The sequence below is a fragment of the Callorhinus ursinus genome, unplaced genomic scaffold (assembly GCF_003265705.2).
Source record: "Callorhinus ursinus isolate GAN/ISIS: 27379988/994484 unplaced genomic scaffold, GSC_fseal_2.0 scaffold34, whole genome shotgun sequence".
NCBI lineage: Eukaryota > Metazoa > Chordata > Mammalia > Carnivora > Otariidae > Callorhinus > Callorhinus ursinus.
The window spans coordinates 1,284,806-1,310,066 of NW_027397096.1; the positions used below are offsets into that span (position 1 = coordinate 1,284,806).

At 54.3% G+C, this 25,261-nt stretch overlaps 5 protein-coding genes and 1 pseudogene across 12 annotated transcripts in view; 5 read left to right on the forward strand and 1 right to left on the reverse strand.

The window, feature by feature from the left end:
• PRPF8 (pre-mRNA processing factor 8) overlaps positions 1-777 on the forward strand; it is a 32,801-nt gene extending 32,024 nt beyond the window's left edge. For both annotated transcript variants that reach the window (XM_025851020.2, XM_073879296.1), the window contains exons 42-43: positions 106-308; positions 441-777. In XM_025851020.2, coding sequence (XP_025706805.1) covers positions 106-308; positions 441-595 — 358 coding nt within the window. In that variant the 3' untranslated portion in view covers positions 596-777. The remainder of the gene's footprint in view (positions 1-105; positions 309-440) is intronic.
• The window catches only part of WDR81 (WD repeat domain 81), an 84,910-nt gene extending 79,515 nt beyond the window's left edge, over positions 1-5,395 (reverse strand). Inside the window, exon 1 of the mRNA XM_073879297.1 lies at positions 5,392-5,395. The gene's annotated coding sequence lies outside the window, so the exon portion shown is untranslated. The remainder of the gene's footprint in view (positions 1-5,391) is intronic.
• RILP (Rab interacting lysosomal protein) lies at positions 1,349-5,370 on the forward strand. Its single transcript, XM_073879302.1, has 8 exons — positions 1,349-1,811; positions 1,886-1,979; positions 2,067-2,173; positions 2,269-2,502; positions 2,785-2,930; positions 3,523-3,645; positions 4,270-4,353; positions 4,847-5,370. Exons 1-8 carry the CDS (start codon positions 1,584-1,586, stop codon positions 5,055-5,057), a joined length of 1,227 nt encoding a protein of 408 aa, XP_073735403.1. The 5' UTR covers positions 1,349-1,583; the 3' UTR covers positions 5,058-5,370.
• Positions 5,396-5,728: 333 nt separating the features above from the next.
• SCARF1 (scavenger receptor class F member 1) lies at positions 5,729-17,223 on the forward strand. 4 transcript variants are annotated; one of them, XM_073879301.1, is made up of 11 exons: positions 5,729-5,921; positions 6,210-6,271; positions 6,520-6,621; positions 7,468-7,993; positions 10,421-10,639; positions 11,064-11,192; positions 11,946-12,049; positions 12,831-12,951; positions 14,333-14,454; positions 14,576-14,682; positions 15,324-15,859. In XM_073879301.1, exons 1-11 carry the CDS (start codon positions 5,824-5,826, stop codon positions 15,711-15,713), a joined length of 1,980 nt encoding a protein of 659 aa, XP_073735402.1. In that variant the 5' UTR covers positions 5,729-5,823; the 3' UTR covers positions 15,714-15,859. The 4 variants fall into 4 exon arrangements, with proteins under 4 accessions (XP_073735402.1, XP_073735400.1, XP_073735401.1 ...); XM_073879299.1 differs by having other exon boundaries at positions 5,737-5,921; positions 6,107-6,271; positions 6,508-6,621; positions 14,539-14,682; positions 15,324-17,223; XM_073879300.1 differs by having other exon boundaries at positions 5,738-5,921; positions 6,146-6,271; positions 6,508-6,621; positions 14,539-14,682; positions 15,324-17,223.
• Positions 17,224-17,368: 145 nt separating this feature from the next.
• On the forward strand, positions 17,369-18,036 carry LOC112808084 (NADH dehydrogenase [ubiquinone] 1 alpha subcomplex subunit 5 pseudogene; annotated as a pseudogene).
• A 4,732-nt stretch (positions 18,037-22,768) lies between these two features.
• SLC43A2 (solute carrier family 43 member 2) overlaps positions 22,769-25,261 on the forward strand; it is a 40,846-nt gene continuing 38,353 nt past the window's right edge. The window contains exons 1-2 of one of the 4 annotated variants that reach the window (XM_073879309.1): positions 22,769-23,833; positions 24,547-24,756. In XM_073879309.1, the coding sequence (XP_073735410.1) occupies positions 24,597-24,756 (160 nt within the window). In that variant the 5' untranslated portion in view covers positions 22,769-23,833; positions 24,547-24,596. Of the gene's footprint in view, positions 23,834-23,928; positions 24,161-24,546; positions 24,757-25,261 lie in introns of those variants that run through there. The other 3 variants (XM_025851022.2, XM_025851023.2, XM_025851024.2) reach the window with 3 other exon arrangements.

The window sequence follows — 25,261 nt, forward strand, 5'->3', positions numbered from 1 at the left end:
GTAGGCTTTGGGCCCCCTTGGGAGGAGGTATGGCGGGGCAGGCATTGCAGCACAGGGCCTAGAATGGTGGCCTGAGCTCTGACTCTGTCCTCATCCCGCCTTCAGCTTCACGCCAGGCTCCTGCACACTGACAGCCTATAAGCTGACCCCCAGTGGCTATGAGTGGGGTCGCCAGAACACAGACAAGGGGAACAATCCCAAGGGCTATCTACCCTCACATTATGAAAGGGTCCAGATGCTGCTGTCCGACCGCTTCCTTGGCTTTTTTATGGTTCCTGCCCAGTCCTCCTGGAACTACAACTTTATGGGTAAGTTGGGGAGCACAGGGAAGTGGGACTGGGGTTAGGCCATCACCCTTGGCACATGGGGCTTGACTCTGGGCCCAGGCTGGGTGAGGTGGGTGCACCTGGTTAGCAGTGGCCCTTTCCTTCTTCCCCAAGGTGTCCGGCATGATCCCAACATGAAGTATGAGCTGCAGCTGGCAAATCCTAAAGAGTTCTACCACGAGGTGCACAGACCTTCCCACTTCCTCAACTTCGCTCTCCTGCAAGAGGGTGAGGTATACTCTGCGGACCGAGAGGACCTCTATGCCTAATTGTTTCCTCACCTCCCCCTGCTTCAGACGTCCCAAAGACTGGAACCTTTTACCCCCAAAGAAAAGCTGGTGACATTCAGCAGCTTGGTCCCTTTTCCCCCTATTTGTGCTTCTTGTGTTATTGATCTCTGGTGGCTTGTAGTCCTGAGCAAAATATAATAATAAATTTTGTATAAATAGGAGTTTTTGAGTTTTGTTTGCTTGTTCCCCCCCCTAGCTCAAATTCTGGGTATAGGGATGGCAGGAGACTGGACTTGATCACAGGAAAGTGCTGGCCTCAGCCTTAAAGGGGCATGAGGCCCCTAATCGGGCTGTGGACCAAGCATCCCCTAGATTCACGGAACTGAGGTGGTGTTGGGCTTTCATACCCTTACTGCCTTGACCACATTTACCAACTGCCCTTCAAACCATCACTCCTTTCAACATCCTTTGGAGCGGCTGCTGCTGTTTTCTGAATCTGGAAGTTTGTGGATTCCCCCCCCCCCCCCCGGGGAAACTGTGGTGCCCCGCGCGTAGCCCCTTAATCTGTGTGTCGCTGGTGGTTGGGAAAACAGACACATGGCTGGACAGATGGCTGTCTCTGGCTGAGGCCAATGGCAGCTGTCCTACCTCACCTCTCGCCTGTAGTACTTGACCGCCAAGTTGGGCCTCATGACTCCGGACACAGGGGTGGAGCCTGGATTGGGCACTGTGGGTAGGGATTGACAAAAGTGACCACTTAGAGCCCTGAGCCTCAGCTCTTGGACGCCTGGCTGCAAGTAGGCAGTCCTGCTTCCTGTGACCTTGGGGCTTGAACAGGACAGGGCCCAGGGGGCCCAGTGCACTACCTCCTTCCCCAAGCCTTTTTCTCTTAATTGCTCCTCTGTCGCTTCTTCCCCGCCCTCTCCTGCCTTAAACTGCTTCCTGGGCCGGAACTGTTTGGCTTTTTCCTGCCCCGGTTAGGGTTGGAGGGGGCGGGCGTTGTCGCAGCCCTTAACTTTCTGGGAGCATGGAGCCCGGGAAGGCGGTGCCTGGGGCGCACAGCAGCGGGCCTCGGGTGGCCGCGGGGTCAGGGACGGCCGCGGAGCTCGTGTACCATCTAGCGGGGGCCCTGGGCGCGGAGCTGAAGGAGCTGGCGCGCCGTTTCGGGCCGGAGGCGGCGGCCAGGCTAGTGCCACTCGTGGTGCGGACGCTGGAGCTCCTGGAAAAGGCTGCCGTGGGGCCGGACCCAGACTCAGTGAGTCACCGCGCTTCCCCCTGGCCACCCGCAGGGCTGGTGGGAGCCTCGCCTTCACAGCCTGGCCTCCCCAGCTGCAGGTGTCAGCGCAGCAGGCCGAAGTGGAGCTGCGGCGGCTGCGGGAGGAGAACGAGCGCCTCCGCAGAGAGCTGCGCTCTGGGCCACAGGGTGAGTGCGGGCACCGCCAAGGGGCGGCGGGGCGGGCCGGCTCGGGGCCTCCTCCCCAGGTCGCTGCTAAGAACACCCCTTCCTCAGAGGAGCGCGCTCTCCTGAGGCAGCTCAAGGAGGTGACCGACCGCCAGCGGGACGAGCTCCGCGCGCACAACCGAGACCTGCTGCAGCGCAGCCAGGAGACCGAGGCGGTGAGGGCGGGGCGGGGCGAGGCGATGGGCGTGAGGCGGGGGCTCCCCTCCACCCAGCGACGCCCCGCCTACCTGCCCTTTTGGTCCGCCCCCAGCTGCAGGAGCAGCTGCAGCGCCTCCTACTGGTGAATGAAGAGCTGCGGCACAAGCTGGCCGCCGTACAAACCCAGCTGCGCGCCGCGAGGGACCGCGAGAGCGAGCGGCAACTACAGCGCCAGGGGGTCGTGGAGCTGGCGCGGGACCAGGCCGGGGCGGCCGGCTACGAGCAGAGGCAGGAGCCCGAGCGGGCCACCGCCGACGCAGGAGCCCCGGGGACCCCTGAGGACCCGGTGAGTGCCCAGCACAGTACTCACAGGTCTGGTACTTGGTGGGCACTCGGGAAGGGTGCTGCGTAGCAGGTCCACCGGTAAGGTGGAAGGTGGCACACGGTGGCGCGGCGCCGGCCGGCCCCTGCTCCCACGCCCAGCCAGAGCACTGGGCTGTCATCTGTCGCAGCGCCCTCGCCTCCCAAGTCTCCCTGCCCGTCACTTGCTCTAGTAGTCCTGTGGTGGCCCCCGGGGCAGGGGAGCGCGGGTAGAGGCATCCCTCTGACCGAGCCTGTCCTCCCGCAGGCGGGTGCCCTGCAGCAGCCAGGGTGCTCCTCCAAGGCAGGACAGTGCAGCTTCAGTCGAGAGGAGCTTGAGCAGATCCTTCAGGAGCGGAATGAGCTCAAAGCCAACGTGTTCCTGCTGAAGGAGGAGTTGGCCTACTTCCAGCGGTGAGGGCGGTGGGCAGGGGCTGGGAAGCTCAGGGGCTCCTCTCACACCTGTCTGGGGGCCTCACGTCACCAGCTTCATTCTTTGGTTCACTGATCTATCCACAATGACATGTGCCAGGCACTGTGCTGGACACTGGGAGGACATGAACCACACAGCCCCTGCCTTCCTAGAACTTCTTCCAAATGGGGGAGGAGGTAGTACAAAAAGTCACAGCAGGGGCGCCTGGGTGGCTCAGTTGGTTAAGCAACTGCCTTCAGCTCCGGTCATGGTCCCAGGGTCCTGGGATCGAGCCCCGCATCGGGCTCCCTGCTCGGCGGGAAGCCTGCTTCTCCCTCTCCCACTCCCCTTGCTTGTGTTCCCTCTCTCTCTGTCTCTCTCTGTCAATTAAATAAATAAAATCTTTAAAAAAAAAAAAAAGTCACAGCAGCGGTCAAAGACAGATTCCTAGGAGGGGGCAGCACCTAAGCTAATCTGAGGGCTGTTAGCAAGGCAGAGTGTTTCAAACAAAGGGAACAGCATGCACAGGTACTTGGTATGAGACCGACTGTTGGCTTTCCCACTGCTTACTCTGCTCTTTTCCCTCCTCTGTAGGGAGCTGCTCACAGACCACCGGGTCCCTGGGCTTTTGGTTGAGGCCATGAAGGTGGCTGTCAAGAAGCAGCGGAAGAAGATCAAGGCCAAGATGCTAGGGACCCCAGAGGAAGCAGAAAGCAGGTAAGTCCCTGCCTCCATTCCCACTGAGCCGGCCCTCCCTTGCTAATTCTGCCGAGCCTGATGACCCAGCCCGGTCATGCTCTAACCCAGCCTAATCACCCCTGGAGCCTACTGCCTTAGCCTCAGCACTGCCTGAGCCTGTCACCTAGCCTAGTCACTTCTTCAACCTGCTAACCTGGCCTGGTCACCCCCTGAGCCTGCCACTCCAGCCTGGTCACCCCCTGAGCCTGCTGTCCAGCCTGCCACCCTTCTCTCTGGATCGCACTGCTCTGGCTTGCCATGCTCACTATACCTCCTGCTGAAGGAATCTGGTAATGATGCTTCTCCACATGAGTTTTTCAGTTTCCTGTCTTAGCTGGATCTGTTTGTTCTCAGAGGGTTAAGAATGTAATTACAGCCACGTCAGGGCCTGCTGTGAGGCTATAAAATAAAAGCCTCAAGATGTCCTTCCTTCATCTCCCTAGCACCTCCTCCTCTCCAGCCTTGAGGGTCCTGTAGTCACTCTCTCCTCCCTTGGCTGTTCCTGGGTACTGTGCAGAAGGCTGGACATAGCTGGACTCCCCTTGTCCCCCAGGGCCTTGATAAATGACCCCCACATCTCCTCTCTCCCCCTCTCTGCCTCAGTGACGATGAAGACAGCTCATGGCTCCTGCTCTCCAGTGATAAGAGAGCCCACCCTCCACCCACTGAGTCCAGAATACAGAGTTTGTATGTTGGGGGAAGAGGAAGGGCAAAGGTTGTGGGGGTGAAGGAGGGGCCCCACCTTTGTTCTTCTCCCCTTTCCTGCTCCACTGACATTCATCCTGCTGTCCTGAGCTCTAAGCACGCCCCTCCCTCCGTTGGCCCTGGCCCCTTTGCCTCCTCAATACCTCATTCTGTCCTCTCTTCTTTTTTTTTTTTTTTTTTTAAGATTTTATTTATTTATTTGACAGAGAGAGAGACAGCCAGTGAGGGAACACAAGCAGGGGGAGTGGGAGAGGGAGAAGCAGGCTTCCCGCCGAGCAGGGGGCCCGATGCGGGGCTCGATCCCAGGACCCTGGGATCATGACCTGAGCCAAAGGCAGACGCTTAACGACTGAGCCACCCAGGCGCCCCTCTGTCCTCTCTTCTTATTGTATCCCCTTTCCCCACCACTCCCTGAGCCCATAGCCTTGACCTCTCTGGCATCCAAGCTCAAAATACCTCTTGGTTCTCCCCCCAGCTTTGGCCTGTCCTATCAGGGTGAAACAGAGGACCCTGAAGCCCAGACCAGCAGCATGGCTCCCAGCGAGCTAGGGGGAGAAGAGGAGGCTCCACAGCAATCCCACTTGGCGCCTGGGGGCAGCCCCCCCAGTCCTCAACTCCTGACTAGCTCTGCTCAGCACTCGACGAGCATCTTTGTCTGGGGGTCTCAGCTGCCCCCAGAGACCTGACTTGGGAATTGGGCTATGGGTGGATGTGTGGCCTCAAATGAAGACAGGGCTCCCTCCTTCTCGGCCCTCCCCAGGCTCTTTCCCAGTTCTGGCCTGAGCCAGGGCATGATGAAGAGCTCAGCCTACCTTCCTTCCCTGTATCTTTGTGCCAAGCCTCAGGGCCCAGATAAAAGTGCTTCCTTCCAGAGTCTCAGTTTTCTTATCCATAAAATAGAGAGCTAACTACCTCCCTCCCAAGGCTTTGTGAGAATGGCCTAAGCTAATGCAGTAAAGCAGCTGCCCACGATACCCAGAAACGGCTCCACGTCTGTGTGTTAGTCGTGGGTCCCTGCCTGGCTCCGCCGGGACAGGCTGTGGTTTCCTCACAGGGTCTTGTTGGTTGTTAGTGGGTGGGGAGCTTCTCCCAGCTAGGGCCTTGCTTGCACAGTATGACCTAATGGAAAGACGTGGCTCCCCCTCTCACCATACACCCTCACCTATCCCCCAGGATCCTGGGACTTGCAGCTCCATCTTCCTGCCCCTTCCAGCGCCCTCCAACTTAAACTGACTGCCCCCCTTCAGCCTTCACCACGGCCTTCCTTTCCTTTTCATTTCTCTGGTGTCTGGTCTTCCCAGCACCCACCCACCCGCCCTCTCAGGGAGGTGCCTCATGGCAGCCCGCCTCTTCACACTGGTTTCCTCAGGAAAGGCCTTGGAAGGAAGCAGGGAGGGGGTTGGGAGCCGTGGGGGCCAGACTAACCCAAGCCCTCCCGCTGGACTGGCCGCCATGGGGCTGAGGCTTCTCCCACTGTTGCTGCTCTGGACACAGGGGACCCAGGGGTCCAAGCTGGACCCCAGTGGGCGGCATGTCTGCAAAGCCAGCAGGTGGGTCTTTGTGGGAAACTGATGTGGGGGCGGGGCTGGTCAAACTGGTGTTGAGGCATTGCCGGGAAGGAGGACGTGAGGGGAAGAGGGCCTGGGGACAGCCTGGAGGGAGGTGGATAGTCAAGGCCAAAGGTGGGAGGGCCAGGGATGGGATTAGGGACCCTGGGACTGTGACTCTTGGCTAGACCTGCCTGATGGGGCTGAGGCAGCCTCCCACATCTCAGCCAGAGACAGTGATCCACCTGCGGAGCCAGTGTGTCCCCCGGCTGACCCCTCTCTGCCCCACAGCCCCTCTGCTGAGCTCCAGTGCTGCCCAGGCTGGAGGCAGAAAGATCAAGAATGCACTGTCCGTGAGTAGCCAGAATGGATCCCCACCCGAGAAGAAATGAGGACGTAGCCCAGTGACCCTTCCTTCCTCTCCTCCTGGGCCTGTTTCCCCTCCTGAACCCTAGAGCTAGAGTCCATCCTGACACACACAGCCCCGCCCTGAGGGAATGGCTCTTGAGGGGGCAGGGCGCTGGGGGGCAGTGAGAGGGGCCGAGTGTCCCCTTGTTGGGCCATGCCACTGTCCTTTCCACCTGGGTGGGATGTTTTTCAGCCATCTGTGAGGGGGTAGATGCCTGCCAGGAAGATGAAGTATGTGTGAAACCAGGCCTCTGTCGATGCAAACCTGGATTCTTCGGGGCCCAGTGCAACTCCCGTGAGTCCTAGTTTCACCTGGAGGATGAGGTTGCTAGGCAGAATTGGGGAGCTGGGAGGCAAAGCAGGTGGAAATGTGATCTTAGCACAGCAGGGCCACTGAGGAAATTGAGGCCCAGAGTCAGGAAGTGACGCATTCCTGGAAGATGCCCTGAGTCATCTGGTTTTTACCCATATCCACAAAGCACTACGCAGAGTTTCAGTTGTCTGCCCTTCACCATCATGTTCAACTGCTCAGAAAAGACGTGGGTTATCCGTTAATTGCAAAATGGGCACATTCTCAGTCTCCCTCACATGGCCTTTCTATACGTGTGGAGGGTGGAAGGACACCCCTGGCTGGGCTCTCTGCCCTCTCTGGTAGAAAGAGGGGCAGGGGAAAGGGTCTGGTGGGCAGAATGGCCAGAGAGCGGGAATCAGGGCTGAGAGGAGACACCAGGGGCAAATGTGGCTTCCCTTGTGACCCTCACGGTCGGCATCTGGGCCGGGATGGACACTCAGTTTACCTCCGGGGGAGTGGGGTGGGGGATGCAGGGATGGGCATGAGAGGGAGGAAATCCTACTTCTGTGTGACTCTGGGCAAAGCTTCTCCCACTCGGGAACTTTCAGTGTGCTCTGGAAGTAGAAAGCTGGGCCACTGCAAAGGGTTTTTGTAGTTCCCAGTCAGAGGCAGGAAGTGAGCTGTGCCCCAGGAGGTTAGGCTGCCAGATGTCCAAGGGTCTGTCTCTGGCTCTTAGGGGTGGGCCTGGCGCCCCCTCTTCCTTGTGGACGGTGGCGCGAGGCGGAGATCCACGCCTGGCCCTGAGCCTGCTGACCCCCTTCCGTTCCCCGCCCCCCGCCCCCTTTGTAGGCTGCCCGGGCCAGTACTGGGGCCCCGATTGCCGTGAGATCTGTGCGTGCCACCCACACGGCCAGTGCGAGCCGGCCACGGGCGTGTGCCACTGCCTAGCGGACCGCTGGGGCGGCCGATGCGAGTTCGCGTGCGCCTGCGGCCCCCACGGGCGTTGCGACCCCGCGACGGGCGCGTGCCGCTGCGAGCCCGGCTGGTGGTCGTCCACTTGCCGCCGTCCGTGCCAGTGCAACCCGGCGGCGGCGCGCTGCGATCCAACCGACGGCTCCTGCCGCTGCGAGCCGGGCTGGTGGGGCCGCCGCTGCAGCTTCCGCTGCGCCTGCCACGGCTCGCCGTGCGCGCAGGAGACGGGCCGCTGCGCCTGCCGGCCGGGCTGGTGGGGCCCCGACTGCCGGCAGCCGTGCGAGTGCGTGCGCGGCCGCTGCAGCGCCGCCTCCGGCCAGTGCGCCTGCCCGCCCGGCTTCCGCGGCGCCCGCTGCGAGCTGCCCTGCCGCGCCGGCAGCTACGGGCCTCACTGCGGCGACAGGTGAGCGCGCGGCTGCGGGGCCGCGGCCGGGGGCGGGAGCGAGAGGGGAGGGGCCGCGGGCGCGGGGAGGGCGTGCGGAGGAGCTGAGGGGAACCGGACCCAAGGGACGAGCCGGGCAGAGGCGGGGGCGCGGGCAGAAGCGGGCGCGGTGCTCTCCGCAGACAGACGGGGACGGGGCGCGAGGGGGAGAAAGACCCTGGATGGCCTAGGTCCAGCCTCGCCCACCCCTTCGTCCGGTTACTCTCAAACAGTAGTAGTACCAGCAAGCTATACTTAGAAGCGGATAAAAGATGAATCGCGTGACGAAACGATTGCAGGGTGCCTTTAAAATTTAGTGGCTTTGGGCGCCTGGGTGGCTCAGTTGGTTCAGCGACTGCCTTCGGCTCAGGTCATGATCCTGGAGTCTCAGGATCGAGTCCCGCATCGGGCTTCCTGCTCGGCGAGGAGCCTGCTTCTCCCTCTGACCCTCTTCCCTCTCGTGCTCTCTATGTCTCATTCTCTCTCTCAAATAAATAAATAAAATCTTAACAAAAAAAAACAACTTAGTGGCTTTTCAACCTTTGGCCGCCCCACCCACAATAAGAAATGCGCTTTGGGGCGCCTGGCTGGCTTAGTAGGTAGAGCATGCAACTCTTGATCCCCGGGGGTGTGGAGTTGCAGCCCTGCGTTGGGCGTTGGGCATTGGGCATTGGGCGTTGGGCGTTGGGCATTGGGCGTTGGGCGATGGGTGATGGGCATGGCGCTTACTTAACAAATAAAAACAAGCCAAACAACAAAAAGAAGTGCGTTTGACATCCCACCTCTCTGCCTCTCAATACACACAGCTCTGAGGTAAAAGCTTAACCAGACAACACATACTTCTCTTTGATTCATGTATTATATGTAATATATATGTACATATCTGCATATATTACATATGTGAGATGCACACACACACTGTAACGTTTTCTTTCTTTTTCTTTCTTTTTTTTTTTTTTGATGCTGGTCTGCTAAATTGATTTTATGAACAAATGAGTCTTATCCAAGCACATGATTCCAGATAATTACCTGGAGAGAAACTTTTTTCAAGAAACTGTTAAAGAACCAATGAGAAATTAAGATAAGAAAAACCTTAGTGGAAAAGTTCCTAGGAGAGTAGATCCCAAGAGTTTTCATCACAAAGAAAAAAAATTTTTTTCCCTTTTTTGTACCTCTCTGAGATGAGGAATGTGAACTCAACTTACTGTGGTCAGCATTTCACAATGTATGTAAGTCAAGTCATTATGCTGTTCACCTTAAAGTTACACAGGGCAGTATGACAGTCACATCTCAAAAAAAACAACAACAAAAACTGGGGGAAACTTTTTTTTTAATTTTATTTTTTAAAGATTTTATTTATTTATTTGACAGAGACACAGCGAGAGAGGGAACACAGCAGGGGGAGTGGGGGAGGGAGAAGCAGTGCTCCTGCAGAGCAGGGAGACTGATGCGGGGCTTGATCCCAGGACCCTGGGACCATGACCTGAGCCGAAGGCAGACGCTTAATGACTGAGCCACCCAGGCGCCCCAAAACTTTTTTTAAGATTTTATTTATTTGGGGCGCCTGGGTGGCTCAGTTGGTTAAGCGACTGCCTTCGGCTCAGGTCATGATCCTGGAGTCGGGGGATCGAGTCCCACAAGGGGCTCCCTGCTCAGCGGGGAGTCTGCTTCTCTCTCTGACCCTCTTCCCTGTTATGCTTTCTCTCTCTCATTCTCTCTCTCTCTATCTCTCAAATAAATAAATAAAATCTTTTTTAAAAAGATTTTGTTTATTTGAGAGAGTGAGTGAGAGACAGAGAGAGAGAACCCAAGTTGGGGGGCAGAGGGAGAGGGAGAAGCAGACTCCCCACTGAGCAGGGGCCCAATGCGGGGCTTGATCCCAGGATCCCGAGATCATAACCTGAGCTGAAGGCAGACGCTTAACGCACTGAGCCACCCAGGCAGCCCGAAAACTTTTTTTTAAACAGAAGATAAACTTGAAATTATAGTGATGAAAACAGACATGTTTTAATTTTTCTGCATTTTCATGTTATGGGATAGGAGATACACCGAGTCCCAGTCACGCCAGACCTCAGAGATGGCGTGGATGGGAGGGCTGAGAGGAGAAAAGGGATGGGAAGGAACGCTGGGAGAAGGTTGGCCCGAGTAACTTGGCTGTTCTGGCTGGGCTGGGTGCTCTTGGTGACCGTGGGACCCTAGGAAGGCTGGGTTCTGGAATGGGAAGCTAGAAGGAGAGGGCTGGAATCCTACGGAGATCCTCTGTCCAGCCTTTTTGTTGTACAACATGGGGAAACTGAGGCTCAAACCTTCCTGTGCGTGCCCTGGATGCTCTCCAGTGTCCCTGGAGGCCTGGGTGGGGACTGCTTCTCTCCGCTCCGCAGTGCTCCCATGAACGCCTCCTCTTCCCAGCTGTGGCCACTGCAGGCAGAAGGAGCCGTGCTCTGCAGACACAGGCAACTGTGCGTCCTGTGAGCCGGGCTGGAACGGGACCCAGTGCCACCAGCCCTGCCCGCCTGGCACCTTTGGCGAGAGCTGCAGGGAGCTGTGCCCCCACTGCCGGCTTGGGGAGGCCTGTCAGCCAGACACCGGGCACTGTCAGCGCTGTGACCCTGGGCGGCTAGGGCCCAGGTGAGGGGGCCGGCCTGTTCCGGGTGGGGTGCGCCTTCCTTCAGGATCCTCATTGCAGCTGCTCCCTCTGGGACGGCTGCCCACCCCCCCACACCCTCATTCACACAGCCTTGGGGGCCTGCCTCCTGGTGAAGACTGAGGCAGGAGAGGTGGGTGCTGATGAGGCCCTGGGTTCTCTTCCGGCTCCTTCACCACTCAGGTATCCTGCTCTCCTCTTCTTCCTCTAGGGATCTGTAGTCTGTCACCTCTTGGGTTTGGCCCCAGGTTCAAGGCCCTGTTCACACCTGAGCTTCACTGCTGAGGAGTAGACATTCGGGGCCCTGAGTCCAGAAGCATGGGGGAAGATGGGTAGGACCCTTTTGTGGGGGGCTCTGCTCTGCCAGGCCTGCCCAGCCCGCCCCTTCCAAGTCTCACCTCACCTCAGGTGTGAAGAGCCCTGCCCGACCGGCACCTTTGGGGAGGGCTGTAGCTCTACCTGCCCCACCTGTGTCCAGGGGACCTGTGATGCTGTGACTGGGGAATGTGTCTGCAACGCTGGCTACTGGGGACCCAGGTGAGAGAACTGGGGCCCTGGCAGGGAGGCAGGGGCCTAGGTCAGGCCTCTGTGCAATCTGCTTCCTGAACTTCCCTTCCTGGGCTTCTCTGCCTCCCACATACCCACCCCACATGTTCGTAATGCGAAGTTATTCCTCCTGTTGTGAGGTCTGCATCTTCCAGATGAGGGTCAGAGTGATGCTTCATCTAAAACGCCTGGCTCCCTAACTAGTGGAGAAGTTATTTAGGGGTAGGACTCCAACTCCATTGTTGTTTCCCTGACGTCTTTAGCTCGTAGAACATAATCAAGGTCAATGTCTCCAATGTCAGGTTTTCCACCTCTAGGACAGAATGTAGTATCAAATGGAAGAGACCTCATTTTATAGGGCAGAGGACCAAGGCCCAGAGAATGGGGCAGAAAGCAGGCTTAGACCTCCAGACCCAGAGGACTTTTCTCTGGATGCCGTTGGCATCTTGCTTATTGCACTTAGTGCCGGATGGGCTAGGGATGAGGGTCATGAGAGGTGGCTCTTGTCGGAAGATTATACCCTGGGGGGCTGGGCACCAAGGGGCAGCTTCTGGGTGGCCTCTCTGGAAGATGGGCTTAGGGGCTACGGCATTCTCCCAAACACTGCCAGGGGTACTTAGAAGGTGGCTCAGAGGTCAGAGGAGTCTGCTTGGGCATCATCCGGGGAAGTCTGTACCACAGGGCGTGGGGAGCAGTGCCCAGAGATCTGCCTTCCCCTGTGCCCTTCTCTTGTCATCCCCATAGCTGCAACACGTCATGCCCACCTGGCTTCCATGGTAACAACTGCTCGGATCCCTGTGAATGCCCAGAGGGACCCTGCACCCCCATCTCTGGGGCCTGCCAGCTGGGTAAGGTGGAAGGGAGGGGGCAGGGCACCTGGGGGGCTCGGTCAGTGAAGCAGCTGCCTTCTGCTCAGGTCGTGGTCCCGGGGTCCTGGGATCGAGCCCCACGTCGGCCTGGGGAGTCTGCTTCTTCCTCTCCCACTCCCCCCGCCTGTGTTCCCTATCTCGCTGTCTCTCTCTCTGTCAAATAAATAAGTAAAATCTTAAAAAAAAAAAAAAAGAAAGGAAGGAAGGAAAGGAAGGAAGGAAGGAAGGAAAGAAGGAAGGAAGGAAGGAAGGAAGGAAAAAAAAGGAGGGTGCAGGGGGCAGTAACCAGGGAAAGACTGGCCCTTTATATGGCTCCAGGGACCTACCACTTGCCAGGCAGACTGGGCTCACTTAGGAGGCATTCCTGAGGCCTGAAATCTGTATGGTTACTTTGGGGTCCCTGAAGATATGACAGCCCCTGCCTCCTGAGAAACCAGGCTAGCATCCAGGAAATGAGCAGGCACCTGTCACACCTGATTCACAGGGATGTGATGCACAGGGGATGTGTACCAGGCGTGACAGTTGGGAGCAAGGGCTTGTGGAACAGGCCAGGGACCATCAGGAGCGGACAGGCTAGCAGGGAGGCTGCCTTGGGGAGAGGGCCTCGAGGCTGAGTAGAGCCTGCATCTCTCAGAAAAAGGGGAGGGACCCATAGGTGGAAGATTCTGGGGAAGAGGCAGCTCAGAGCTGGAGATGAGACAGAATGGCCCTGAGTATTGGGCCATCCCCTCCTCTCCCCCTCTCCCCCCGCTCTCCCTAGGGCCTCGCAGTCAGGATGCGGCCCTCATTGCAGGCATCCTTGTACCGCTGCTGCTACTCCTCCTGGGCATCATCTTCTGTGTCTGCTGCTGCCGGGCTGCTCGGTTGGACCCCAAGGACGGGTGAGCTCTGGCCTGTCCCTTCCCCACCCCCAGCTCGGGCCAGGGGGTTGGGAGCAGGCTGGCATCTGGTTTCCTTTCAGGGGTGGGGAAGGGTTGGCCTTGTCACACACTTACGTCAGAGGTAATGAGGGAGCTGGCAGTGGCCACGGCCTGGACACACCAGGTCAGCTGCCTGCCTTCCTTGGAAGCCTTCCATAGGCGAGTTTCTGAGTTGCAGGACTGGGAGCAGTGGGCACTGGGCCCCAGGCTGGCGAAACTCAAACCCGTGGCGTGTGGCCAAGGGTTTATTAACAGGGACCAGAGCAGGAAGGCGGGGAAGGCAGAAGCAGCAGGACAATGCTGGGCCGGGAGGGGAAGAGACTAGGCCTCAACACCTCCCCATTTCCTGAAGGGAGAGTGACACAAAAGTCTGAGCGGTGGTTTATCAGAGATGGTGGCTTTCTGAGAAAAAGAGATAATAGAAAGGATTGGGGTGGCTTGCAGGGGTGCAGGGTGCGGGGAGCCCACTGGAGGGGAATGTTGTTTGCACAGAGCTTTGTTCCTTTACAAAATCTCTTCACAATTCTTGGTTCCTTGGAGACTCACAGCAGCAAGGAGGTTCAGAGCAGGGAATCGGGGGCAGGAGGATTAGCATTCTCAATTCTCAGAGGAAGACACGGAGGCCTAAGGTGACCCAACCTGTCAGTGGCATGCACAAAGCCCATGCTCTGTTTTTCTGGATTCTCTGTCTGGTGCTCTCTTATTAGTTCATGCGCTAATCCCTGAGCATCCTCCTCTGTGCTATGGGGTATTCACAGATGACCCCGTAGCCCCCCGCCGAGGCACAGAGCCTGGGGGTGGGGAAGAAGACCTTCACACGAGGACAGAAAAGGACAAAGGCTGTCACAGGAATGGTAACAGTGAAGCCGTGGCTTCCAGCTTGGGGGTGGGGTCAAGGACAGGCTTCCCGCACGGGTGGCGCTTCCAGAAATGTAGCTGAGCTGGGACTCAGCCAGGGTGACAATAACACAAAGCTGCATTTCGGGGGAACCCCACCAGGTGCCTGGCACTAGGCTGAGTCCTGGAAAATGGTCTGATAGATAGGCGTTGTCCCCACTTGATAGATGAGGAAACAGGCCCAGAGAGGTGAAGCCTGAACCAGAGTTGCTACCCCTGGTCTATTGGACTTTTGAAGCTCTGTTGCCCTCTGTGGCAGGCCCGAATGTCAGGCTCAGTAGTTTGGATTTTACTCTGTGGCCCAAGGGAACCCCTGAAGTAGACAGTCACTCTGTCACCCTGCCTCTCTCACACTGACCCCAGGACCAGGATGGTCCCGGCCCTTTTCTGCTGCCCGCCCCCCCAACAGTGGTCGCACGCACCGACCTCCCTCCTGTACCCCCAGGGCAGCAAGTGATGGAGCTGCTGTGTCTAGGATGAAGCTGCAGGTCTGGGGGGCACTGAGCAGCCTGGGCTCGGTGCTACCCTGTGGTTCCTTCAGCAGCCATAAGCTTCCCTGGGTAACAGGTCAGTGTGGGTGCTGAAGGTCAGGGGCTGGGGTGGGACAAGGTCTTCCGCGGAGCTCCGCACCTGACCTGGAGCCCTCTGCAGTCTCGCACCACGACCCGGAGATCCCCTTCAACCACAGCTTCATCGAGCCGCCCTCTGCGGGCTGGGCCTCAGACGACTCCTTCTCTTCTGATCCTGAGTCTGGAGAGGACGAGAGCCCGGCCTACTGTGTGCCACCCCAAGAAGGTATCCCCCCAAAAGCCCACTCGGCTCCGAGCAGCCCTGCCCACTACCACTTCTTTATTCCTGCAGCAAACATGTATCAAGTGCCCATTCGAGCGCAGGTCAATCTCCTGGCTGTGGGACATAGTAAAGAACAAGACAGAACATTCCTGTCCTCACCGAGCTCGTCGTCTGGCGGGCGGTAATCAGGCACGTGTGGGACAGAGTGATACGTGCTTTGATGGGGGACATACAAGTAGGGGCTCACAGTCCGGCCGTGTCAGGGGTGATTAGGGTCAGGGAAGATGTCTCAGCGTTGGTGATATTGGAGTTGAGTCTAGGAGAACCAGGAGGAGTTAACCAAGCGACCGCTAGGGAGGGGTGGGAAAGGTGTTTTGGGAAGAGGGAACAACACACACAAAAAGCCCGGAGGTGAGAGGGACACGACCTTAGGGTGTGGCATTAGTTCAAGGGGGAAAGGGTGGTGAGAAAAGTGTGTAGAAGGGGTCATGTCTCCCTGAATAGGCCCTTCCCCTGCCTCTGTGCCCTCACCCTATTCCTCGCCCCATTGATGAGGCTTCCCAGCAGATGCTAAACTGAGTAACCGAGGACGGACTGGGGTGGCCAGCCCAGTTTTGGCCAAGCTCTTCTGTCTCCTCTGCCAGGGATGGTCACTGTGGCCCACGGAGAGTTTCCAGAGGCCAGCCTGGCTGGAGGTCCCATCCCTCCCCCTGAGGATGCCTCCACACCATTCCCCATCCCACGCACTTCCAGTCTCGCACGGGCCAAGCGGCCATCAGTCTCCTTTGCCGAAGGCACCAAGTTTGCACCACAGAGTCGCCGAAGCTCAGGGGAGATCTCCAGTCCTCTCCGAAAGCCCAAGAGGCTCTCCCGGGGGCCCCAGCTGGGTCCTGAAAGCCAGGAGGCTGAGGAGTCCATGGGCTCAGAGAGAGCAGAAATGGATGACACCCTTCCTGGTGCTGCCAGCCCCAGGGATTCAGCCACTGGCCGCCGCCGGCTCCCCCTTGGTGGCCGGACAGTGGCTGAGCGTGTAGAAGCCATTGAGGGCAGTGTCTTGGAGGGCTCAGGCTCTGTGACCACAATCTACATGCTGGCAGGGACACCCCAGTTACCCGAGGGCCCCGTCCGATCTGTTCTCCGCCGTTTTGGTAGCTTCCAGAAAGGCCAGGCAGAGCCCAAGGTCAAGAGTGCCATCCCTAAGCCTCCACGCCGGGCCCTTAGTCGAAATAAGGGCAGCCCTGGGCTGGCCTCTGGCTCTGCCAGTGAGAGCCCCAGCTTAGCCCCGAATGATGAGCTCACTAGGCCCTTGGAGTCTGCAGGAACTGGGCCAGAGGAAGTGGCCAGGGGGCTAGGGGATGGCACCAAGAGCTCAGGTAGGGCCCAGGAGCTGGCCCCTGAGGGTGGTCCCCAAGAACAGGATCCCCAGAAGCTGGCTGATGGGGAAGGGCAAGAGGAGCCCCAGTATGAGAATGTTGCACCCATCTCTGGGCCACCAGCACCCTAAGAACCTTGAATTTGGAGAATTGGAAGACTATGGATGGGGGGTAGGTGTCTGAACTGCCCCTGGATCAGATTGTGTTTTGCTGGAAAAAGATCTCGGGGCCAGGAAAGACAGACCAGAGCCTTTGCCCTTTCATGGGGAAACGTCAGAGTTGGAGGCCAGTTGGCTCTGGGCCCTGGCAGTGCTCTGGGAGTGGTCTGGAAGGCCTGGGCAGAGACCCCATAGAGCAGGGTCAGGAAGGGGAAAGAGATGACTGCAGGGATTTTTCTCTGTGGTCCTGGACTCTGTTTGCCCCCAAAGGCTATTCTTTTCTACATTTGCAAAACATTTTTCTGAAATGGGAAACAACCTAAATGCTTGATGATAAAAGATTAAAGAAAGATTGCTGGGGTGCCTGGGTGGCTCAGTCGTTAAGCGTCTGCCTTCGGCTCGGGTCATGATCCCACGGTCCTGGGATCGAGCCCCGCATCGGGCTCCCTGCTCAGCAGGAAGCCTGCTTCTCCCTCTCCCACTCCCCCTGCTTGTGTTCCCTCTCTCGCTGTGTCTCTCTCTGGCAAATAAATGAATAAAATCTTAAAAAAAAAAAAAAAAAGAAAGATTGCTTATGATAGGTTCCTAAACAACCACAAAAAATCATGTTGAAGAATATTTAATATGGGAAATATGGGAGACTGTTTATGCTATACTGTTAAGTGTAAAAAGTAAGGTTTCTTTTTATAAATTTCATTTCTTTCTGCTTTAGGCTACATGTTTAGAATCCTTCCACTTTGTGTGTATTTTGTGATTGTTTTACAAACTTTTTTTTTTTTTTTTTGTAAAGGATGTATGTGCATAAAAAAGATTTGAGGGAAAGGCATCAAATGGCATTTTTCCCGCCCTGGGAGATGAGATTGTGGCTGATATTTATTTTCTTCGTAAACTTTTGTATTATTTGTAAATTTTCTTTAGTGAACATTCTTTTTACTTTTCTCACTAGATTGAATTTTTTAAAAAAATTATAAAAAACAATGTTCTTTGTTAAAAATAAAAAAGTACTAACATTACAGACATGTATAAAGTAAAAAAGAGATTTCCCTTTTCCTCAGAGGAGCCTGAGGGACAGGGTAGGGACCTGACTTACTTGTCACTGAATGTCTTTTGGTCTTGTTTGAGTTCTTTTCTCACATATTTGAATTACCTAGTCAGGACAGAAACAGTGGCTTCTTCTATCCCAGTGCTCAGAGAATCTCGCAGTTTAGATCCTTCCTTTCAGAGGTTTTTCTGGGTACATGAAAACAGAAGATCATATCGTTGTCCAATTTGCTTTTTTACTTAACAATATATCCTGGTTATATTTTGATGTCCGTATATATAAAGCTACCTCTTTTTATAAAAAATGGCTGGATGGAATTCCATCATGTGGGATAGCACAGGTTATTTAAATCATCCCCGGGCGCCGTCATGGCGGGTTTGCTGAAGAAGACCACCGGCCTTGTGGGATTGGCTGTATGTGAAAGTCCACACGAGAGGCTAAGAATATTGTACACAAAGATTCTTAATGTTCTTGAGCAAATTCCTAAAAACAAAGCATATAGAAAGTATACAGAACAGATTACAAATGAGAGGCTGAGTATGGTTAAAGCGGAACCAGATGTTAAGAAATTAGAAGACCAACTTCAAGGTGGCCAACTAGAAGAGGTGATTCTTCAGACTGAAAATGAACTAAGTCTGGCCAGAAAAATGTTACAGTGGAAACCATGGGAGCCTTTAGTGGAAGAGCCTCCACCAACCAGTGGAGGTGGCCAATATAATCATCATTGAATGACTAGTGTGTTCATGGGAAATGGATGTAATTAAATGTTCTGTTATATTAAAAATGTTTCTATATTATTGACATAATCAAGAAAACTAATACAGAGCATACTTAGGACACTTCTTAAAATTGATACTATGGTAATAGGGACTTGTGAATCCATTTTTGATATGTAAAGCATTCATTTAAGCTATCTTAAAGATTTTCTTGTTGGAGTTTTTTTTGTTGTTTGTTGTTTGTTTTTTACAGAGAGGTTGTGGAAAGATTTGAAAGTTAATTGGAAAAATTCCTATAGATTTTCAATGCAGAAGCCATAACCAAAATGTTAAGTATTTATAGTGACATCTTCAACACATCATTTAATTTTTATCTTGAAAAAAAACAGGAAAGATACTTTATTATTATTATTGTTTAGACAAATTTAAAAGTGAAGTAGTAAGAGTAAAAACCATCAAGTTATAGCTGTACAGTTGAGGAAATTTATTTGGTATTTGGAAGAAAAATTTCTTTCTTGAAAGAAAAAATTTCTTATAGTGGTAGTTGGAAAAACTTTTCCATTTGTCTCATTTAAAGAAATTAGCTTTCTGTTCTTAGCCTTTAGTTTTCTTGATCACCCAAAGTACATCAGATTGAGATAGAATTTATGTAAAAGGAAAGACATCAAGAGTTCCTAAAGTTTTTCATAGGCTTATATTCAGAACATCTTACTCATACATGGGTTGTAACTTCCAAGTGGAATCACTAGGTAGTTTACACTAAGTTTCCAATATGAGTGCAGTTGGGTATCAAACCCAAGATAAGTGCTAATTCAAGGAAAGAAACAATTGGCATAAATTACTTTTCACGTGTCCTCACCCTTTCACCCTAGACCCTATCATTTCTAAATATTAAATTTGGTATTTTTTAACTTTAAAGATAGTGCTTTTGTGTGTGTTTTCACACATATGTTTTTGTGTCTTTTGCTATCCCTTGGGGCAAAGTAGAATCATTCAGAATTTTTCAGAAAGAGAAAATTGTACTTTTTTTCTGATATATTTCTCCCCATACAGAGCTGTAAAATGAATGGTAAATAAATATTAAATGGAAAAAAAAATAAATCATCCCCTACCTGTGGAGATTTGGGTCGTTTCTAATCATTTTGATACAATAAATGATGCAGTGTACTACTCTGTCCCTATTTCTTTTTGCACTATGCAAGTTTTTCTGAGGCAGAGATTCCTAGAAGTGGAATTGCTGGGTAATAGGATAAGACATTAAATATTTGGATGTTTACTTCAGATTGCCCTCCAAAAAAGTTACATGGTTTTGTATCCTTACAAATGATGGTAAGATCTATTTCCCCACACCTAGTCTGATAGGTTGAAATGGTATCTCATTATTTTAGCACAATAAAAATAATAAAGTGATAACATGCTAAAGCTTCTTAAAAAGTTAAAATCTTTGTACAAAGGTTTTTGTTTTGCTTTTGTTTTTTAACCATCAAAAATTATATCATTAAAATGTGAATTTCTATGATTATTCTAAGTTTGAGCTTCTTTTTGTATCTTTAATAATTATTTGTTTTTTTTCCTATGAGTTATCTGATTATATTCTTTCCCCAATTTTCAATTGAGGTATTCATCTTTTCCTCATTGATTTATAAGTGCCTGTGTATATCAAGGATATTAATTCTTTGCCCCATTTGTGATTGGTCATTTAATGCTGTTTGTAGTTTCTTTCTTCTTTCTCTATAGAAATTAAAAAATTTTAATTTAGACAGTCTTTTTTTTTTTTTTTTTTTTTTTTGGTGGGCAGCAAAGCAAGGTTTATTGAGCGATGGCAAAGTGATAGTACAAAGCTCCCGAGGAGGGAGGGGACCGGAGAGGGTTGCCACCTGAGTTTCTAAGTCTAGGGGTTGTTTTGGGCTTGTTGGCGGGCTGTTTTGATCTGATTGACCCTCCCGGTGCCTGTCATCCAATCAGGTTTTTGTCACAAGGGAAAGGGTGGAGGGCTCCTTCCAGAGTGGTGTAAAATCCTTTTAAGGATGGTTTCCCCTTAGGGTGGGGCCCCTTTAGACAGTCTTTTTCTTTTTGACTTCTGAGTTTCTTTCTTTTTTTTTTTTTTTTTAAGATTATTTATTTGAGAGAAAGAGAGAGAGAGAAAGAGAGAGAGAATGAGAGAGCACCAGCAGGGGGAGCAGCAGAGGGAGAGGGAGCCCTGGACTCCCCATTGAGCTGAGCAGGGAGCCCGAAGCAGGGCTCGATCCCAGGACCCTGGCAACATGACTTGAGTCGAAGGCAGATGCTTAACCGATTGAGCCACCTAGCCACCCCTTGACTTCTGAGTTTCACGTCATGCTTAGTGGAAAGGCCTTCTCTACCCTAAAATTAGTGAAATAATCGTCTGCATTTTCTTCTGGTACTTTAGTGGTTTTATTTCTTTGTGATTTGCCAGCAGTGCTGGTGTTGGGGCTTTAACACCCTTGACAAAAAGACTGAAAAAAGAAACCCTGAATTTCATTCAAATAGCCATGGATTCAAATCTCAGTTCTGACAATACTTGTTTTGTGAGTTTGAAATGGTATTTAAAACCTGTTTTTTCATCTGGGCACTTTGGAATGGGGATCCTGGCCATCTCCCAGAGTTATTGTGGGGATTAAATGACACAAACTACATAAAGCACCTAGGAAGTTTTTAGTTCTCAATAAAGGGCAATTACTATTCTCATCACCATCGTTCTCCCAGCTTTGAACCCTTTGTCCCAAGAAGCTGATACTTCCACCCCTTTTCATTTGTTCATGTTTTCACTCAACAAGCCCAATATTGTGTATCTGTTTTGTGCTTCTGTGTTAAGGGCTGGTAAACAAAGTTGAGTAAGACAGTTCTTGCCCCCAAATATTTGTTCATAGTCAGTGGGGAAAGGGAGGGACAAATAGAGGAACAGATAATTATAAAACAGTGCAATCAGTGGTCTAAGATAGTAAAGAATATTCCTGGGAGTGGTTAGGGAAGGCTTCCTGAAGGAGGTGCTGTCCAAGAAGTATCTATGTTTGAAGGCCAGAGGTGAGAGTAGGGCACCTGCAGGCACCACAAGCAATTCCATGTGATTGGAGCATCTATGATCTGGCCAGTCAACCAGCCTCTAGGTGGAGGAAAAGACTGGTAGGGACTGTGTGGGTTAGGCAGGAGAACTTGAACTTTACCCTACAGGACAAATGGTAGAGAAGAATTGAGCAGAGGTCAGATTTACTAAGGTCAGATTTACCTTTCCCACAGCTCACTGGGATGGGGTTGGGTGAAGAAATATATCTGAAGGGCTGAGATTGGAGGCTGGACAAACAGCAGTTGCAGTCCTAGGGACACAGATGAGCAAATTAGATAAATATTTTAGGAGATATGGCTGTATTGGTGGGATGGGGGTGGGGTGAAGGAGAAGGAGAATGATAGAGGGAGAATTTAAAACAAACTTCAAATATTTGTTGAAAAGTTGGTTCACAGTATCTAACTTTGGTAGGTAGTGGTGCTATTATCTGAGAAAGAATGAGAGGGACAGTTTTGGGTGTAGAAAGTGAATTATTTTTTTTAAATTTTTTTTTAAGATTTTATTTATTTGAGAGAGAGAATGAGATAGAGAGAGAGCATGAGAGGGGGGAGGGTCCGACGGAGAAGCAGACGCCCTGCTGAGCAGGGAGTCCGATGCAGGACTGGATCCAGGGACTCCAGGATCATGACCTGAGCCGAAGGCAGTCGCTTAACCAACTGAGCCACTCGGGCACCCTAGAAAGTGAATTATTTTTTTTTAAAGATTTATTTTTTTTAAAGATTTTATTTATTTATTTGAGAGAGAGAGAATGAGAGACAGCACGAGAGGGAAGAGGGTCAGAGGGAGAAGCAGACTCCCCGCTGAGCAGGGTGCCCGATATGGGACTCGATCCAGGAACTCCAGGATCATGACCTGAGCCAAAGGCAGTCGCTTAACCAACTGAGCCACCCAGGCACCCAAAGATTTATTTATTTGAGAGAGAGAGCACGAGAGCATGTGGGAGGAGGGGCAGAGGGATAAAATCTCAAGCTGACTCCCCACTGAGCAGGGAGCCAGAGGTGGGGCTCGATCCTATGATCCATGAGATCACAACCAGAGCCGAAACCCCATGACCGATGAGATCACAACCAGAGCCGAAACCAAGAGTTGGAGGCTTAACCAATTGAGCCACCCAGGTTCTCCCAAAGTGAATTATTTCAGAGGTGTTTGAAACAGTTCAGAGATGTGTATGGAACAGCTGCCTGGAAGCGTTCCTCAGGCAGGTGGCCATAAGGAGGAAGGGAAGGACTGAAGTTTATCAAGTGGCAGTCCCAAGTGAGTGCGTGAGATTCTGCGGGGTGGGTAACCGGACAGGTAACCAGCCAGGACACCCCAAGCCCACAGCGCCTGGCGTGGTGTAAGCAAGGTTGTCAGCGGTGGGTTCACGGCGGCAGGGGGCGCACTCGGATGCGGGGACGTGAAACAGGAGGCTGCTGAGGCTCCCAGGGTCCTGGAATGATAAGTTCGCTCCCAGATCGTGCCAGGGAGACCTAGTTGAATCTGGGGTAGACCGAGGGTCTTCTGAGATCCGGCTAGCGACTCTGATCGGGGACACGCATCTGGGCTGCCGAACCTCCCCAGTGCCCGGGCTCCATCCCCCTGCCCTAGCTCTCTGGGGGCAGGACCATCTCTTTGATCAGGTTGGAAGTCCGGAGCCCTCCCGACTCCACGCGCTCTGCCGGAGGCGCTGCCCGCCGCGTCACCAAGCAGAGAGGGCCCTTGAAGTTGACGTCCAGGAATGGGACGTAAGGGGGGGGGAGGTGGTGCAAGTCAATGGAGAAGAAATAGTCAACTTTGCGTAGGGATCCCCAATGGGACCAAGGACAGCAGAAAGGGGGGACAGTCTGGATGGGAGCAGACCGTCCTAGGGTACAGACAAGTCCGAAACTTCCACCTAGGGATCCCCAGAGGCCATCTTCCAGAGACCGGGCAAATGGTACCCAGGAGAGGGGTCCGTGAATCAGGAGAGCAGGAAGAGGCACACCACGCCTGGACAGGGGTCCGGGGATCCGGGATGTGCAGACAGCGCCCGGATGGAGGACACTGGGGGCAGGTGAGCGAGGAATCAGAACACAAAGCCCAAGGCAGCCGGGGATGGCAGCGTTGCGTGGGAGAAGCAACCGAGGCGGCGGGAGCGGTACGACCCACACGCAGCCAGAGCATCGGGACGTGGTGCCCAGGTCAGAGGGGAAACTGGGAACTACTTAAGCGGGTCGGAGGAGAATGGAGCGCAAGAGCCCAGCTGGGTGTCAGAAGGAGACAGGCATACAGTCCGGAAGGTACCGGAACATCGACCGGAGGAACTTGATCCAGGTTGGGGCTTCGGAGTCAGGCTCTGGAGAGACGTTGGGGCAATGCCCCTGGGGATTCCCAGCCCGGTTGTGACTCCAGCTGGAAGCGGCAAAGGAGAGGCACGACCCGCCGCTGCCCCTGGCCCCCCCACCCCAGCTCTCTTGTTTGTCTCCAAGTCCGGCCGGAACCGGCTTCTGCTCGCCGCCGGGCGGGCGGGCGGCTGCTGATTGGTCAATGCCTGTTTCCAGCCCTCACTCAGCCAATCAGCGTGCGTCAGTGTTTTCATCTCGGGTTGGAATAAAAGCGCTGGAATAAAAGGAGGCAGAAAAGGCGCCGGCCGGGCCCGATACACGCTGGTAGGAGCCGGGTGAGCTGGATCTTGGGAACCTGGGTCCTGGGCAAAGGTGCTAGGGGAACAGAAGGCGCACGAATAGGGGCGTAGGGAGAAGACGTGTGACCGATAAGGAGCCGCCAGGGAAGAGATGACGAATAGAGGAGACAGCTAGGAGGTGAAGGGACGGGGGTCCGCTTCCATGGGAACAGACTAAATGCCGAGGAAACAGCCCGCGTTGGGGGTCGCGCAGGTGGCTCGCGCCGCCGGTTTGAACCGGCTTCGCCTCTCCCATGCGGGGTTCGCGTGGCCGCAGCGCCTAGCGACCTAGACGGCGGCCAATGGCGCCGCAGTTTCTAGCCGTCAGGCCAATGAGCGGGCCGGGGGGCGGGCCGTTCCGGAAGGCGTGCGCTGATCTTGTGGTTGAAGGAACCAGCTCTGAGGAAGGGTCTCGAGTGCGGGCGGGAGGGTGCCTGTCAGGGTCCCAGGGAGTGGCAGCCCCCAGGTATGGCCCTGCCCAGGTATCCGGACCCAAGGTGCCTCTGCTGCCAGTCTCCAAGCTATGTCAAACCTGCGGAGAGCCAGGTTTAATTCCACATCCCTGAGCATGCCTTAGTCCCTCCTGTTTTCGTGCCTCAGGTTACCTCGGAACCAGCCGAGGGAGAGGTCTCCCTGCCGGGCCGGGGCCTCTGTCGCGCAGCTGAGGGCAGACGCACGAGCCAGCCGCGGACAGGCTGGCCCAGGACCCGGGCCGGGCTGGGGCTTCCTTCGCCGCGTGCACCTACCGCCTGGGCCGCGGAGGGGTGACAAGCGCCGCGCGCTGCGGCAGCGGCCCGCGTTGGCCGCACAGGCTGGGCAGGGCCGGGCGCTGACGCCGAGGTCTGTGTGCAGGTGGCTGCCGAGCCGGAGCCGGAGCCGGAGCCGGGCCTCCGCGCCGCGCCATGGCGCCCACCCTGGCCACTGCCCATCGGCGCCGCTGGTGGATGGCCTGCACGGCCGTGTTGGAAAACCTCCTCTTCTCGGCAGTCCTCCTGGGCTGGGGCTCGCTGCTCATCATGCTCAAGTCGGAGGGCTTTTACTCGTACCTGTGTACTGAGCCAGGTGAGACGGGCGGCTTGGGCTCGGGCTCGGGCTCGGGGGGGTTCCCCGAGTGGGAGCTTTGGGAGAGGGCGAGACAGCCCTGAAAACCCGGCCAGCGATACCCCCTCGCTGCGCAGCACTTCCCGTTTAGCAGGAGCCCCATTTGATCCTCAGCCAGCTCTGCCGGGTACGTGTCATTGTCCCTGTTTTGTGGATGAAGAAACTGAGGTGCAGACCGATCTTCTGGCTTGCCCAAGGCCACACAGCTGACTGCGGTAGAGCCAGAATCCCCCAAGTCCAGGGTGTTCTTCCCGCCACCTAAGGAACATTGCAGGACTCCTCTCCTTCCAGTGGGTAGCACATCACTTGCCTTACACTAAATATGTGGCTCCCTGACTGTGAGAAAGAGGAACTCCTGACTCAGTGGCAGGGGTGCAGAAAGGGAGAGGAAGTGGCTTGGCCTCCACCCCATTGAAGGTTCATCTGGAATCTGGATGTGTTTTAGTCCGACCATTATGGAGTCTCT